Source organism: Dicentrarchus labrax, unplaced genomic scaffold (genome assembly GCF_905237075.1).
Source record: "Dicentrarchus labrax unplaced genomic scaffold, dlabrax2021, whole genome shotgun sequence".
NCBI lineage: Eukaryota > Metazoa > Chordata > Actinopteri > Moronidae > Dicentrarchus > Dicentrarchus labrax.
Window position 1 is genome coordinate 26,880,386 of NW_026136719.1, and position 14,807 is coordinate 26,895,192.

General features: G+C 42.0%; 1 protein-coding gene across 1 annotated transcript in view; it reads left to right on the forward strand.

Moving 5' to 3' along the window:
* Positions 1 to 8,756, forward strand: part of wtip (WT1 interacting protein) — a 28,459-nt gene extending 19,703 nt beyond the window's left edge. The window contains exons 3-8 of the mRNA XM_051379772.1: positions 392 to 459; positions 1,870 to 1,932; positions 2,251 to 2,381; positions 2,630 to 2,681; positions 3,531 to 3,599; positions 4,711 to 8,756. Of these exons, the coding sequence (XP_051235732.1) occupies positions 392 to 459; positions 1,870 to 1,932; positions 2,251 to 2,381; positions 2,630 to 2,681; positions 3,531 to 3,599; positions 4,711 to 4,863 (536 nt within the window). The 3' untranslated portion in view covers positions 4,864 to 8,756. The remainder of the gene's footprint in view (positions 1 to 391; positions 460 to 1,869; positions 1,933 to 2,250; positions 2,382 to 2,629; positions 2,682 to 3,530; positions 3,600 to 4,710) is intronic.
* The last annotated feature ends 6,051 nt before the right edge of the window (positions 8,757 to 14,807 follow it).

Below are 14,807 nucleotides of genomic sequence, written 5' to 3' on the forward strand. Positions count from 1 at the left end.
AGGAGTCACATTTTGTGGAACTGTTGAAGCTATGATACTTATCTCTATTTTGGACTCTACAGCTCTGATTCAACCTTCCAGTTTAGCTCAAAGGCGATGGGGTTCCTCTGTACCAAACTGAGAAAATGATTTCTCTATGAACTCTGCTATTCCATCATAACGTTGTCATGTTGGAATAGGGAATAGTGTTGTTTCAAACTATTGCTACCAAGTTGGAAGCTTGTCTGATATGTTATTGTATGCTGTACATTTACCTTTATTGGAATAAAGAAGCCTTGCCCAAACTATGAAAAACAAATCCAAACCAAAAGTACTTTTGGCTATGTTGTCTATCTGCAGCAAACCCTTCCATACTTGAATATGTAGATTCAATTTGTTGTCTTTCTTTTAGGGCGGAGGCTGCGAGGGAAAGCGTTCTACAACGTCAACGGGAAGGTCTATTGTGAGGAGGATTTCCTGGTAAGTCACCTGTGTGTTCATGAGTATTGATTTTACTCTGTGGTGAGCAGAACCGCTGGTAGCACTCTATCATTGCTTCGTGGCGTGTTGAGAGAGGAGCGGGTGGAGCAGAGTGAGGGATTAGGATCTCTGGCTACATTCTGCAACCCTCCAGAGGAAACGGACATCGCAGCTACAATTAGGACTTTAGCACCACCCCTCCAATTCACACTAATTTCCCCCGAGTTTCCCCAAGGAGCTCAATTACCCCCCAAGCGGCTCCGGGCACTTACAATTAAGAGTGGGAGGTGGACAGCTGTAACTCCTGGTCCATCTGCTTCAGGTTAACAGGCCAAATCCAGTGCCTACTCTCATGATGCCTTTGTGTTCTGTCAGAATTATTGTAATGAGAAGTTTAATTTAGACAAACTCAGATGAAAGAGTGACAGTTTTGAATCATTATGTGTTATGTACTGTAGCTGTTGGTGATGCTGTTATTAACTGAATGTGACTAAATTGTTTCCAAACATGCTGAAAGAATCTGACAAAATCTGTACATAAATGTTGAAAACAGCTTTATATTCCGAACAAACTCACAACACGTGGCCTCATCTGCTTTCCAGACTTCCTGTTTATCGGCAGCTTCCCCTTAGAGAAATTCCTGTTTTGCACTTAACAATCACTGCCTCTCAGTGATAAACTGATGCTTGAGGTCAGATGACGGGATGAGACTAATCTTCTTCCGCCTCCCTCATACTGCCAATACTTGACTAGTCCGGCTTGTCACCCTGGGGGGGTCTCGGGAACGGTGGGGTGGTGGCAGATGGTAGATCTGCAGTTGAGATGTCAGGGCAGGGGGCAGCCTGCCCATCACCACCTCCCACCTCTACCTGGTAGCCCACCCCCCAGTCATCAGGTCACGACCTTGAGGGGGTTGTGAGCTGCAGATGGTCACCTTCATTATCTGCTTGCACTTGGGGTTTGAGGGAAAGGAGCTATTGATGTGGCGCTGGGTGTTTAGTTTCCTGTAACACACAGAAAGCAAGTCACACCCAGTAGGTCCAGTGGAGATACTCACCGGCCAACAAACACACTGTAATTCCCAACTGAATTTAACTGTATGAATATGATGGAGGGCCATGCAGAAAAACAGCAGCACCTTTCCTCAGAGAAATCAAGATTTAAGAATGCATAGGTTCGGCACCACAGGTCGCTGCAGCCTGACGAACATGTCAGCCAAGAGACAAAGGATTGTGAGAGAAAGCCTTTACATGTTAATTTAAAGAGTGCAGCAGCACCCTCTGTAGATGAGTCGAGGACTGAAGCAAGTTCATGCATCAGGTGTGAAGCAGTACATGTTCCACTAATTGTATTGCCATCACAGAATTCCCTTCCGAGGATAATACATCCTGTGTCTTGTCCTACCCACAGTACTCTGGTTTCCAGCAGACAGCTGAGAAGTGCTTCGTGTGTGGGCACCTCATCATGGAGATGGTAAGAGCAATAGCAAATAATAATAATGTAAAGCAAAGGGTGAATGCATGTATGCTATATAGGATAGAATGTATACTTAGGACAAGTCAAGCAAAGTTACTATTGGATAGTGCAGACATAAAATCCCAAAATGCTATATTAAAAGCGTAAAATTTCAGCGTCTCACCCCTCACTGAGTTTATGTTTTTAATCTCAGCCTCTCCGATGGCAACCCATTGTATGTCACTACATGACCTCAGTGGCCTCACTGCCAAGTCTCACTGTTATCTTGTGTGTTTTTCTTCTGTGTGTGTGTGTGTGTGTGTGTGGGGCGTTTAGATCCTCCAGGCGCTAGGCAAGTCATACCATCCTGGCTGTTTCCGCTGCGTGGTGTGTAAAGAGGGTCTAGATGGAGTGCCTTTCACTGTGGACGTTGGGAACAACATCTACTGTGTCAAAGACTACCACACGTAAGGAAGACATGTCTCTGCTCTGCACACTGATAAAATGTGATTACTGCATGACAGAATGTGGCCTAACAAGCTGTTCAGCACAAAAAGGAACATTTGGAACATGGAAATAGCAGTTTGTTGCAAAATGTTTGGTTCTCGCTCTACTCCTGCTGCTGTTGCTATTTATTTGAAACTGTATTGTCCTGATATCTATTTGTGAAAATCTGGTGTAGAATAAGAAGTCTGATTTAATATTTCTCTCTCAGGGTTTTTGCTCCAAAGTGTGCCTCTTGCAACCAGCCCATCCTTCCAGCCCAGGTAAGGAGCATATATGAATCAGTCCTAACATATCTTACACATCTGTGAAGTTGATCATCTCCAAGAAATATTCTTTACTAAAAATCCACTCTAGTCCAGTAAATGGTCCAAAACGGTGTAGTTGCAAATTGACACTCTCTCTTCACCCTCCTTTCCAAGCACAAAGGAGTTACTATGGTGACCGCGAACCGTGCAAAAAACGTAAACGGCCCTATCTAGAGCCAGTTTGTCCGTTCTGTAAAAACATGGCAATTCAACTTGGCGGATTCCGTGGAAAGATAAGCATCAGATGATGATGATCGAAAAATGAATATAAAGCATTTCAAAATGTTGCCTTTTAACATGAGACAAATGTGCCTCTGGTCTTAGATTATGTTGGTTTCTGTTAATATGACATGAAGCAAACAAAGTACTAAAATATTTTATTAGTCACACTGTATCAAAATAATCACAGTAGCAGCGAGGTTATCACAAGATAAAACTTACAAAAGACAAAATCAGGAATTAAAATGAAGACAAAAACCCAAACTGAGCTAAATTGATCTTGTCTATTGCTCCTGCCAAAACGAAGCAGGCTGAAAGTAAGCATTTCTCTGATAAAACTGGAAAAGCCACAAAGTAAAACAACAAATGAAAATCCCAAACTTGAGTTTGCCATAAACGTAATGTATATTTAGACCAGCACTGGTGCACCTTTCTATACACAGAGAGAGAGGAGCAGTGTGTTGTCTCAGGACACGTGGCAGCTGCAGGGATCAGACCTGAGACCTGCTGCTTATTGGACCATCACTTTAATGAGACACTAGACTGATGTGATGAGAAGGTCTTACTGTGTGTTTGTCCCACCAGGGCTCTGAGGAAACTATCCGGGTAGTTTCCATGGACAAGGACTACCATGTGGAGTGTTACCACTGTGAGGTGAGGCCTGCACTCTGTCCTCACAAACACACACACAGAGTCACACATAAAGAGTATGAGTAAGAGCAGTCTACCATGCATGTGATTTGACTAGAGGCAATTCATCTCTGTGTATGATTCAACTTCTTAGGCTCTTATGAAACACACACACACACACACACACACACACTGTTGAGCCGATCATGCACAGACACATTTATCCACTATTGAAAGTGGGTACTGCAAATCGTGGGATGGGACTAAGACTGTTTAGTAGCGGTGGGTGTGAATCGCTGCTGCAGTCTGTTGTGGCATGAATGAGACACACACACACACACACACACAGACACAGACACAGAGAAAAAACACTCAGACGGATACCAACCCAAGGTTACAGCTCAACACTGTGACTCATTGACAAAGCGCATTCCAGCGTTGAGCTCTGAACTCAGCTGGGGACTTGTTGCCTAAACCAGACTTGTGAAATCGCAGTCATCCTGCCACTCACCTCCGTCAGATGGTTTGCAGTGCAAGTCTTAACATTAACATTTCATGCCACCCTGCAGTCATTCTGCATATGTTTTTCTGCATTGTAAATACTGAATTGAGAGACCAGATCATTTCTACTGTCCTCATGAACAGGACAGATTTCTCTGAATGGCTGACATTCCACTTCATAGAAATGGACCAGATCATTATGTAAGCAGTGGGTAATCATTCAGCCAAGTTGTGGGGGGCGGTGGGGGGCTTATGGACAGAGGAAGGGTAAAGTCCAGAGCTGAATCATCCTGCTAATGGTAAATTCATTACATATTGGGAGGGGAATCAGATTCTGTAACACATGAGGTACCTTCAAGGTTTTTGTTTTTTTTTAATTGAAAATGTTTCTACGAGATGCAACAATACTAAGTAGAATAAACAATCAGTGCAAATTAATTTATCATACATAAATTTTCAGCTGCTATCCAGGTCTGACCATAGCAGCAGAGTAGTTAAGGGCCGGTCACTGTATGTATATGATAGATATAAGAGAGTGATGTCAGACGTTTTGTATTAACAAAGCACATCAGGGTTTAGTTATTGATCGCCTTCGTGATATGTTCATGCTTCTGTCTTTATGCCACTCTTTCAGGACTGTGGTCTCCAGCTAAACGACGAAGAGGGCCACCGCTGTTATCCACTGGAAGGCCACCTGCTCTGCCACAGCTGCCACATCCACCGGCTCCAGTTGCAGGTCCCTGCCCACCTGCCCCCCAGCTACCCCCTCCATGTCACAGAGCTGTGAGGTGGGAGTAGGGTGGACAGCAACCAAGCTCCGCCTCCCGGGTGACCTGAGACACCAGCAGCAGGAAAAAAAAAAAAAAAAAAAGGCCCGCGCCCCCTCCAGCAGTTCCAGGGAAGCCCTTGAGCAACTGCCTCTGTCCTCAACTGGACGGCCGGGCTGTGGACCAACACACACAGTGCAGCTCCCACCACAAGCCCTGCTGTCACATGACAGGGCTGGGAAAAAGGGTCCCCCTCCTCCTCCATCCGTGGTCCCTTTCTCCCCCCCTCCCCCATCCTTCCCCTGGGGTGCCTAAACCCTGAAAGGCAACACGCTGGCTCACCCAGAGGCCCCCAGTGACGTCACACCTCCTGACCCCTGCACATTCATCAAAGAGAGAGCTTCTAGATTGGAGCGCGCAAACTCGTCTCTCTCCTTGCTTCCCGCCCTTCCTTTCCATGTTTTTCATTCTTGTGCGCTGACTGAAGCGGTTTACCGCAGCGGATTCACCGGTGCTGTCACGTCTACAGAGTGCTGCCGATGACGGTGTCGGGGAGGCCAGGGAACGAGCCACTACATTCCGGTGCTGGCTGGACCGGACAGACCCCAGGGTGGGCGTGCTGTGCCTTCAGAGCGGGCTCTCTCCGTGCAGCTTCTAACACTAAAATGGAGTCCTGCTAAAGGCTATGCAAAGGACACCCAGCATCACGACACAGGGCTGTGAGGAAAAACTATGAACTCATCGCTCCTGACCCTGCACCGCCCCGAAATAACAGATGCACCGTAGCACCACAAGCCCAGAGAACCGACTGACATTCCACTTAGAAGTCTTAGAAGAGACCTCGAGAGATTCACAAGCAGTGTCTTAATTAATGATTATATTATGACAGAAAAAGAAAATTTTAGATGCACATAGATTGTCTTTTATATATGAATATATATTTTGCAGATGTTTTCCACATAAGAACATAGATGTAGATTTTGTTTTTCTGTTGCTGCGCTCGCGATAGATTCAGAGGTGAAACACGCTGTCTGTCACGCAGTCTGAAGCTTCTGAAGAGTTTGGGTCTGTTGTATCATTTCTGTTTGAGGACACAGAGCCTCTTCATGTCTGTCAGTGGGTCCCAGATCCACAGGCTATGTAGGAGCAGACCTGGCTCAAATAGAAATTGCCTTCAGTTTTATTCCACTCTGAGTACCAAATTTTTCATGTCTAAATCAAGTTTTTGGCAACAAATGTGTTCCTTTTAGACTGCATGTAGACAGCTGTAACACACTCTACAAGTCAGACATTTCTGAAGACCCTTAAATTTCACCGCCTGAGGCAGTTCGTTACTAAAGTTACGAGTTACTATTTAGCTGAGCTGGTCAACCTCTCCAGTACATTCATTCATTCATTCATTCATTCATTCAATGAAGTTCTTTGTAACCCAGGTCCTACAAAACATAACAATGTATGCATGTCCCTTAGCACTGACACTTTTTCTGACCTTCGCTCCAGGTTGCTCCTATTTTTACCAAGTTAACACAGAGCTGTAAGATTAGGATTTAAACTTAATCTTCAAAGCTGAGAGCTTAGCTAGAAATTGGTATTTAAATGCTAAGATTTAGGCCCCTTGGTAGAACACTAAAAGACACTCAGCAGTCATCATAGAAATCAAATAAAGCGAACTGTAAAGATTAGAAGTATTATTGAGCTCTGTTGGTAAAAAAAACAAAAACGAAAGAACTCTGATTGGAAAAGATTTGTCCAAACGTCATTATGTAACAAATGATATAGAGTGCTAGTTGTGTGCACCAGGAGCCTCAACAGAGATCAAAATCAGGACTAAAAATCATTAATGAACGTATATCTATTCTTTATTTATACTACCAAAAGTTTTCTGTCACTGACACTGTAAATGTGGCATCTGGCCCGTCTGGTACTCAAAGAAGGAATCAAAACAATTTGAGTGATACCTTTTGCACCAGGTCTGTTCAGGACACTGTTTCCTGGTATGTTTTCCCAGACACTGTTTTTTTTGTCATATGAGCACTGAGAACCCAGTGCGTTACTATGAGGAACCTCCACTTGTCCACATGCCTTAAGACAGAACAGGTATGTTTCTGTGTCCCACAGTCTGCTGTTGTGTTTTGGGAGGACGTCCCTGAGAACCCGGAGCTGCTGGTCCCCCCCGCGTTTTTAGGGGAGTCCCCCTCCCCACATTTCCCTTGCTGGTTGTGTGCGTCTGTGTATGTATGTATGTATGTGTGTGTGTATGTGTGTATGTATGTGTGTATGTATGTATGTGTGTGTGTGGGCAGGCACTTGCATGTATGTATTGCAGTGGGTCCTGCGTGTGTGTGTGTGTGTGTGTGTGTGTGTGTGTGTGTGTGTGTGTGTGTGTGTGTGTGTGTGTGTGTGTGTGTGTGTGTGTGTGTGTGTGTGTGTGTGTGTGTGTGTGTGTGTGTGTGTGTGTGTGTGTGTGTGTGTGTGTGTGTGTGTGTGTGTGTACCAAACATAAACTGCATAAAACTCTGAGCTATGGGGGTGCTGGAAAAATAGTCTCACCCCTTCCCACTTAGTTACGGTCACTGATGAGTTTCTTTCAGATTGGCACTCAATAGGTCCTTCCCCTATAAGATATTTTAGGCAACTTCTGTTTTTGAGGAAAACTCAGCTCACTCTTGCACCAAGCAAAAATCTGAGCTGCTGCACATTTATGCATTAAACCCCAACTATGTGTGCTTATTTCAAATATGAGCTAATTGTGTGTGTGTGTGTGTGTGTGTGTGTGTGTGTGTGTGTGTGTGTGTGTGTGTGTGTGTGTGTGTGTGTGTGTGTGTGTGTGTGTGTGTGTGTGTGTGTGTGTGTGTGTGTGTGTGGGCTTGTGCTAGTGGCAGGGCCATGGCACAAGCACCTCACCGTGTTTGCAGGGCAGCCAGCACATTGACCCCTGCTCTCTCTGTTGAAACCCAGTGATGATTTTGATGACTGCGTTCGTTCATCACCTTCTTTCCAGAAGTTTTTGTCTAATTCTTGGTGTGTATGTTTGAACGTCTGTCTAGTACTATGTTGGTAAGGTTTACACACGTTCCAGTAGCTGGTATATCATTCTCTGACTGTGGCAAACTCCACCCATCTGGTATTAGAACAAGAATAAAACAATCACCAAGTATTTTATGCAAACACTGGCCCAGCTCTTATTCATACTGTATTACTGTACACGCAGGTCTCAATAAATACTACTGAATGTGTCAAAAACGGACTGAAGGCAGGGGTCACCACAGGCAGAAGGTGCTTTCTTATGTAACCTGATGTGATGAGATTCATTCGAATGTAATAATGATTAGTGTTTCTATATTTGTAAAAGCAGAAAAGAAAAAGGACTGCATATGTGAGACATTCCCCCCTTGTCATTTGATTAACCTCAGCTTTGTACAGGGGTCCTAGTCAAGTAATGTGTGCCATACTTGAAGAATGAGGTTTTTTTTTGTTTACTCTGCACAATATCAACCCCCAAGAAAAACTTAACAACATCAGAGTGTATCCCCTTTTAAAGATGTCTTAATTCACCTGTTTTAAAAGTACTACTTCAGTTTCTATTGCATAGCACACAGCTAGTTACCCTGTACATAAAGAGGCTAGTTTTTTATTTTATTTTTTTGTCAAAAATCACTTGGAAAGAGAGGACTTCTTCTTCTCCTACTGGTAGTTCCAACAAGCACATCTCGACACCTGTCACACATCTTTTGTATCGCTAAGTGTTTTGATTACCTAGATGGTTCATAAAAAAAGGAAACTAGATCTATTTATCTAAACATGAAAAAAGTCTAAAGTTATTTAATGTATTAAAAATCGGGACGTATCATTTAACTGTAGATGACATAATCTGCTTTTTCAATAAAGTGGTTTTGTAGCTAACTGCAAAAAAGTTTGTTTGTTCAGTTTGATTTTGCCATCTGCAGGGTTTTTTTTTGGTTATTTTTTAATACAGCATGAAATCTGCCACCACAAAATGACATCCACTTACAAAATACTGCTGCCATGAAACTGAAACAGTTTTGTTGTAAAGAATTTGTTTTGCATACACCCTTTATGATTGGTTTTAATTTGGAAGTCTTTGGCACTGAACATTAAATGAAAGCACTCTAGAACACACATTTCTGACAATATATAGAATAATGCTACTTGTTTTACTAAAATTGTCAGATTTTTGCTTTAATTACAGACATGTTTGTATCAGTGACACATTATAGATTATATATACTGAAGGAAATGAGTCCTTAATGTTACACATGGAGATTAGTTATTTAAATGATGTTTCCTGTCAGATTTAGGAATTGAAAGACACAATGTAGAAACAGTCTTTGGGAACAGGCTGCAGTACAGTTCCAGCTTTGTGTTTCATAGACATCATCTCACAGCTTTACAGTAGTTGTAGTTGTTGCACATGTTTTCCCTACGGTTGCTGTAAGTGGTAGGCTCTATTACACTAAGCAAAATCCTTATTATTATTTTACTCTTATGTCTGTGCATACGCTAAATACACAGCTAGCAGCCAATTAGTTTAACCCAAACTTCAGATTGCTGTTTTTATGATGTTTAAATGAACAAACAAGATACAGTTTGTTAATTAGTGAGTCATAGTGTCAATCCTGATTTAGTTTCTTCTGGACAGATCCGTATTTCCTGTAGCATACAGATACGAAAGGTCTCAGTTCACTCTCATCAAGACAGATATTAGTGTATTTGTTTAATAAAATTGTAATTATCAAATAATGCTGTCAAACAGTAGCTAGGCTGATTCTCAGCTAAACAGAGTAGGCAGGGGTCATTTCCTCAGAAGTGTACAAGTAGCAATCAGGAAAAAGTAAAATTTATGTTGCAGTCTGTGTGAAAAGATAAAGACTAAGAATAGCATTTGAGTACTACATCTTATGTATTGAATACAGTACATTACACACTTCAATATCTATAATATAACTATAGAGACTGAAGTGTAGAGTCAAATCATATATTCATAAAAGGCAAAATGATGATTACCATTGTAGCCTGCTTCACTGCATCAGTTCGTTATTTCTTTTCTGTATCAACCACAATTTAAGACACAATTTTACAGTAACCCTCTAAAATACAATAATACTGTAATGCTGGAAAGCATTCATTGAACACAATTTATACCACTGTAATGACACTCATACAATGCAGTGTTGAACAGTAATCAAAAGATAATTGCTTTTTTTCACTAATGTTTTGAAAGGAACAGCAGTACTGGTGGAGTACTTAGGAGTTATGCTGCTGCTGCTGAGAGAGAGATAGAGAGATGCAATAATAACAATAATGGTATAAATATGGCCGATGATGATGATGATGATGATGATGGCAGAATCCACATCTATGGGAACCTGCGAGACGAGAAAGCACAAAAACTCCAGGGAAGACGCTAAGTTACTAACATGCATTAATGGGACATGAATGTGTGCAAGTAGAGAGGGAGAGGAAGAGAGAGGAGCTCAGTGCATCATGGGAAGTCGTCCGGCAGCCGGGGCCTATAGCAGCATTACTAAGGGACGGTTCAGGACTCACCTGAGCCAGCCCTAACTATAAGCTTTATAAAAGAGGACTTTTAGCCTACTCTTAAATGTGGAGAAGGTATAAGAACACAAACTGGGAGCTGGTTCCACTGGAGACCAGCCTGGTCGTTGAAGCCTCTGGCCCCCGTTCTACTTTTGGAAACTATACGAACCACAAGTTAAGAGTTCTGCACACTGAAATGGAGCCAAAGCAATCATTAAATACAGTTAAAGTTTAGAGGTATGGACAGGAGCCAAGAATGGTTTGGAGTTGACCATGGACCATGAACATGGTATGTAAGTGGTTTTCCTATTGCCTGGCTGGAACTTTAACTTTCTGTTAAAGATGAAAAAAAAATCAACTTGAGCAGTCTAATCTCCTTTATTCCCTCTAATTGCACTCGTATATTTCTCTGTATCTCTTAATGTCTTCTTCTGATATATCTTCCTAATATGCAGGGGTATTATGGTTGGCTCTTTTCTGTCCTCCTTTACTACTGTTTACCTTTAATGTTGCTGTTATACAAATTGTAGTTTACGCTAGCATTAGTCAAGTTTATTTATATAGCAGTTAGTGACAGCCAACAGTCTCAAAGGGCTCCATAACACCCACATTATGAAACAATAAACAAAACCATTATTTCAAAACTACAATTACAACCTCAGACTCCCAGTGGAAACAACAAAAACTCCCACAACTCTTCATTAGCTACATTAAATGTGTGCTTAGGGTCAGTATTTTCTAAAGTTAGCAAAATATTGCTGTATAATTACATCCAGGCACGAAACCTTGTAGCATATCATGTGATGGACTCTCCCTCCAGGGACGCAGCCCGGCTATCTGATGGTCAGATTATCTGAAGCCTGGAAAAGATATGACCATCTGAAACCCTTTATCCAAAAAAAGTTTCAAAAGTATAAAGGAAAAGAGACAAAATAGCACCAGCTGACAAACATGAATTTAAACATGATAGCATGAGAAGATACAGAGCGGCCAGTGGAACTGAGTCAGCGAATCAGGTCCCCTGGCACTGACCCTTTTAGTAAACTGCTCCAACACATAAACATTCCTGGAAATACCACACAGCAGGCAAGATAGACTGATACTGTGGGGATGTCCATTTCATTTGTTAAGCTTTTTAGTTACAAAAATAGAACACAGGCCGCCATGAAAAGTATTAAGTTACTTTTCATTTAAAAGCAAATAATTAACAATATTTATCCTTAATTTACATGATAAACAACTTGGCACTTGGACTCATCCTGTCAAAACCTCTGAGGTTGAGATGCAGAAATGGTCAGTATGAGGGAATATTTTTAGCAATACCTTCAGATTTTTGAGACTGTAACTTAATTCACAGTATTGAAGTTGTCTCCTGGTCCTGTTTCATTAGATGATGAGCTTTAAACTGTTCTTTAGGTTTTACAACTTGAGTAAAGCTGATGGGCTGTTGAGATGAATGAGGAGACTGCACCCCTGTGGTGCTGTATTGTACAACATTTGGGCTAATTGGAGCATAAAGTAGGTTGATTACAGGATGTCAAATATGAACATGTGACACCTCAAAACCCTTAAACTGAATAGATCATATTCCTTAAAGACCCCATTGCATCATGTTTAGGGTTGATAGAGAATATCTTAAGTGTGTTTTGCTTCATCAAGTTATCTGTACTATAAATAATTGAGACCAATTATTTGTCATCTCTTATAGATACGCCTGGTTGTTATGTAATCAAGCAAGTTAATTAAGATCACATTATGTCTCACCCTCACTGAGGAGGCAGACATTAAAACACAAGGAAGCTGAAAATGCTTTGCAAAGCAATTTTGACTTGAAATGAACAAATTACAGCAAGAAAAGAAACAATCTCAACAGAATACACAAAGGCAGATGGAGATTGTTTAATGAAAGTGTGTCTTGGTTACTGGGCATGGTAAAGAATTGCATTTATTATTTTTAACCCATCCCAACATTTTAAAGCTGGTGTTGGGGTTTGAACCAACAACGAGCTGTCTGTAGGATTCTACAGCTGCCCTGCAAGCTCCAAACTTTTCTTATTATGACCTTTGGTTTTGCATGTACTGTGTGCATGTAGTGTGTGGACAGAGTAATCACATCTTTAAAACGGCATTCATTAATTTTTTGGCCACTTGGGGGCAGCGCAACAAGATGTAATTCAGGTAGCAACTACCATAGCAAGTGGGTGAAGCCAATGCATATGTACTTAAAGGTACAATACCAGTGACACCAGCTAGATGCTGGCTCCAAAAATCCGGGCTGCAACTCTCTGTGAGTTACAATGGTCTACATTAGTTATTTGAACTACTGTTACTATGAAAATATTGGTTATAGCAGCTTTATTTAATTTGGTCCCGATATGATTATTATAGGCCTGTGACTGCTACTGATACATGATTTTTTATTTTCAGAGGATTTAATTAATGACGCCTCTGCCTGAGGTTGTTTGCAAAGATGGAAAATACAGGGACATGCGAGGGGAAGTGCTGCTGTCATCAGATCCTGCAGGTGAGTGGGTGGGTATCAGTGGAAGTTTTATTGCTGGCTTCCTAAATTACTGCTGCCTGGCTCAATCCCCAAGAGGGTAAGAAATGAAGTCAGCGCCTACTTTCCGTTATGGGAAACACTGGATGAGAGACAGGCTCATGGGTAGTTAGATATGACTGTATAACTTTCAAAAGGGTAAATAAGGAAAGGGGATTTTAACAGTTCCAGCACCTGCAGGCAGATAAAACTTAAACTTGAAGAAAATTCAAAACATGCACACTCCTATCACCCTTTTAATCTCAAATTTCAATTACAGTCAGTGCAGCTGATAGACAGACAGTTAGAGATGAAGCTACATTTTGTGTGGGTGTACATGAAAGCGCTGTCTGCCCACTTACTGAGCTCTCCTGTTAGCTGAACAGTGGTGTTCAGTGTGAGGAGCTCTCTGGTGTTGGTTGTCAGCTCCATGAGTTGGGGCACAAAGCGCCCTTTATGTGTGTGAGGGTTCCACCCTGTGACTCAGGGAGCTGTGTGTGTGTGTGTGTGTGTGTGTGTGTGTGTGTGTGTGTGTGTGTGTGTGTGTGTGTGTGTGTGTGTGTGTGTAGAGGTAGCGGAGCCCCAGGGGATCGGCTGTGAGGTGAGCTCTGTTACATGGCACAAAAGAACACCTTCCCTCTGGAGCACACTGGTTCCTCCACTGCCAGGAAATGAGTGAAAATATGCTCGCCACAGGATTACCTCATACACTGTGAATCTTTGGTTACTGACACTTTGTCCCCTTCCTGTAACAAAAATTTCAGCCTCCTGTTCGCTACCCTTCTCTGAGTCACTAAACAATCATGCCACAGTTAAAAGTTTGCTCTCTATCACAGAAACATACATAACAACAGTGATTCAACGTCGTTGATGCTCTGCATTTGATGCTCCAAACACATATTGTCAGCTCTTTTCCAGAAGAATCCTTAAATAAGGTGATATGTTGTGTCCACCTGCAGCAACAGCAGCATTTAGAGCAGGGTGCAGGGGAGCCTGGGGGAGTTTGGCTCCTCTTCATTAGACATTAGCTCCCCTGAAAACATAATTTGTGAAATTTTGTTTTGCAGACAGCACCCTGTGAGTCAGTCAAGCCTTGGGTTTGAGACTTAAAGTTGTTATCAGAAAGTCTGCAAAGAACTTGCTGCAGCGGCCATGGGTTCAACTCTGAGATGTTACTCTTTGTTGTGTGTCATCCCCTCTCTCTCCCCCTTTCCCATCACTATCACTGGCAATAAAGCCCCCCAATATATATATATATTTAAAACTAGAGGGATAGAGATTTCTAATGAAATATGCTTTTGAGTTACATCATGTTAATGTAAGATCCATCATATTTGGAGCCCCATTAGACACTAAAAGTCAGGATGTCGCTGCCTCTGCCATTCTTGTTTTCTTGTCTCCCAACTTTATGGACGTGCAGTATTAAATTGCCGAGTACTGAGTACCACCTCAACACAAAACAAGTTTCCCAAGTATTCTGCTTCAGGTTTGAAGTGTAGGAGTGTGTTTTTTCGGTTGCTACTGTATGGTTAAATTGCTGAATTGAGACTGGGTCTTGTTCAGGAGACTAAATAAAATATTCTTTTGCTATTCTAGTCACTTCAATGAAATAGCATTAAACGACTTTGAAGGTTAAAAGAATTCACCCAACCTCCTTGGTGACAAAAACACCACAGCCTTTCTGTCTGCTTGGCACCAAATATGATCATCACAATCAGAAACACCCTTGACTTATAACATGTGCGATAACAACTGTCACTGTCACTGTCTCTATGATATGCTCTATTACCAGGAGACCAGCAGAGGCAGGAATCAGCGTGGGAGTTTGTTTTTTTTTATCTCTCACATTGCAATGCTGAATAAGGG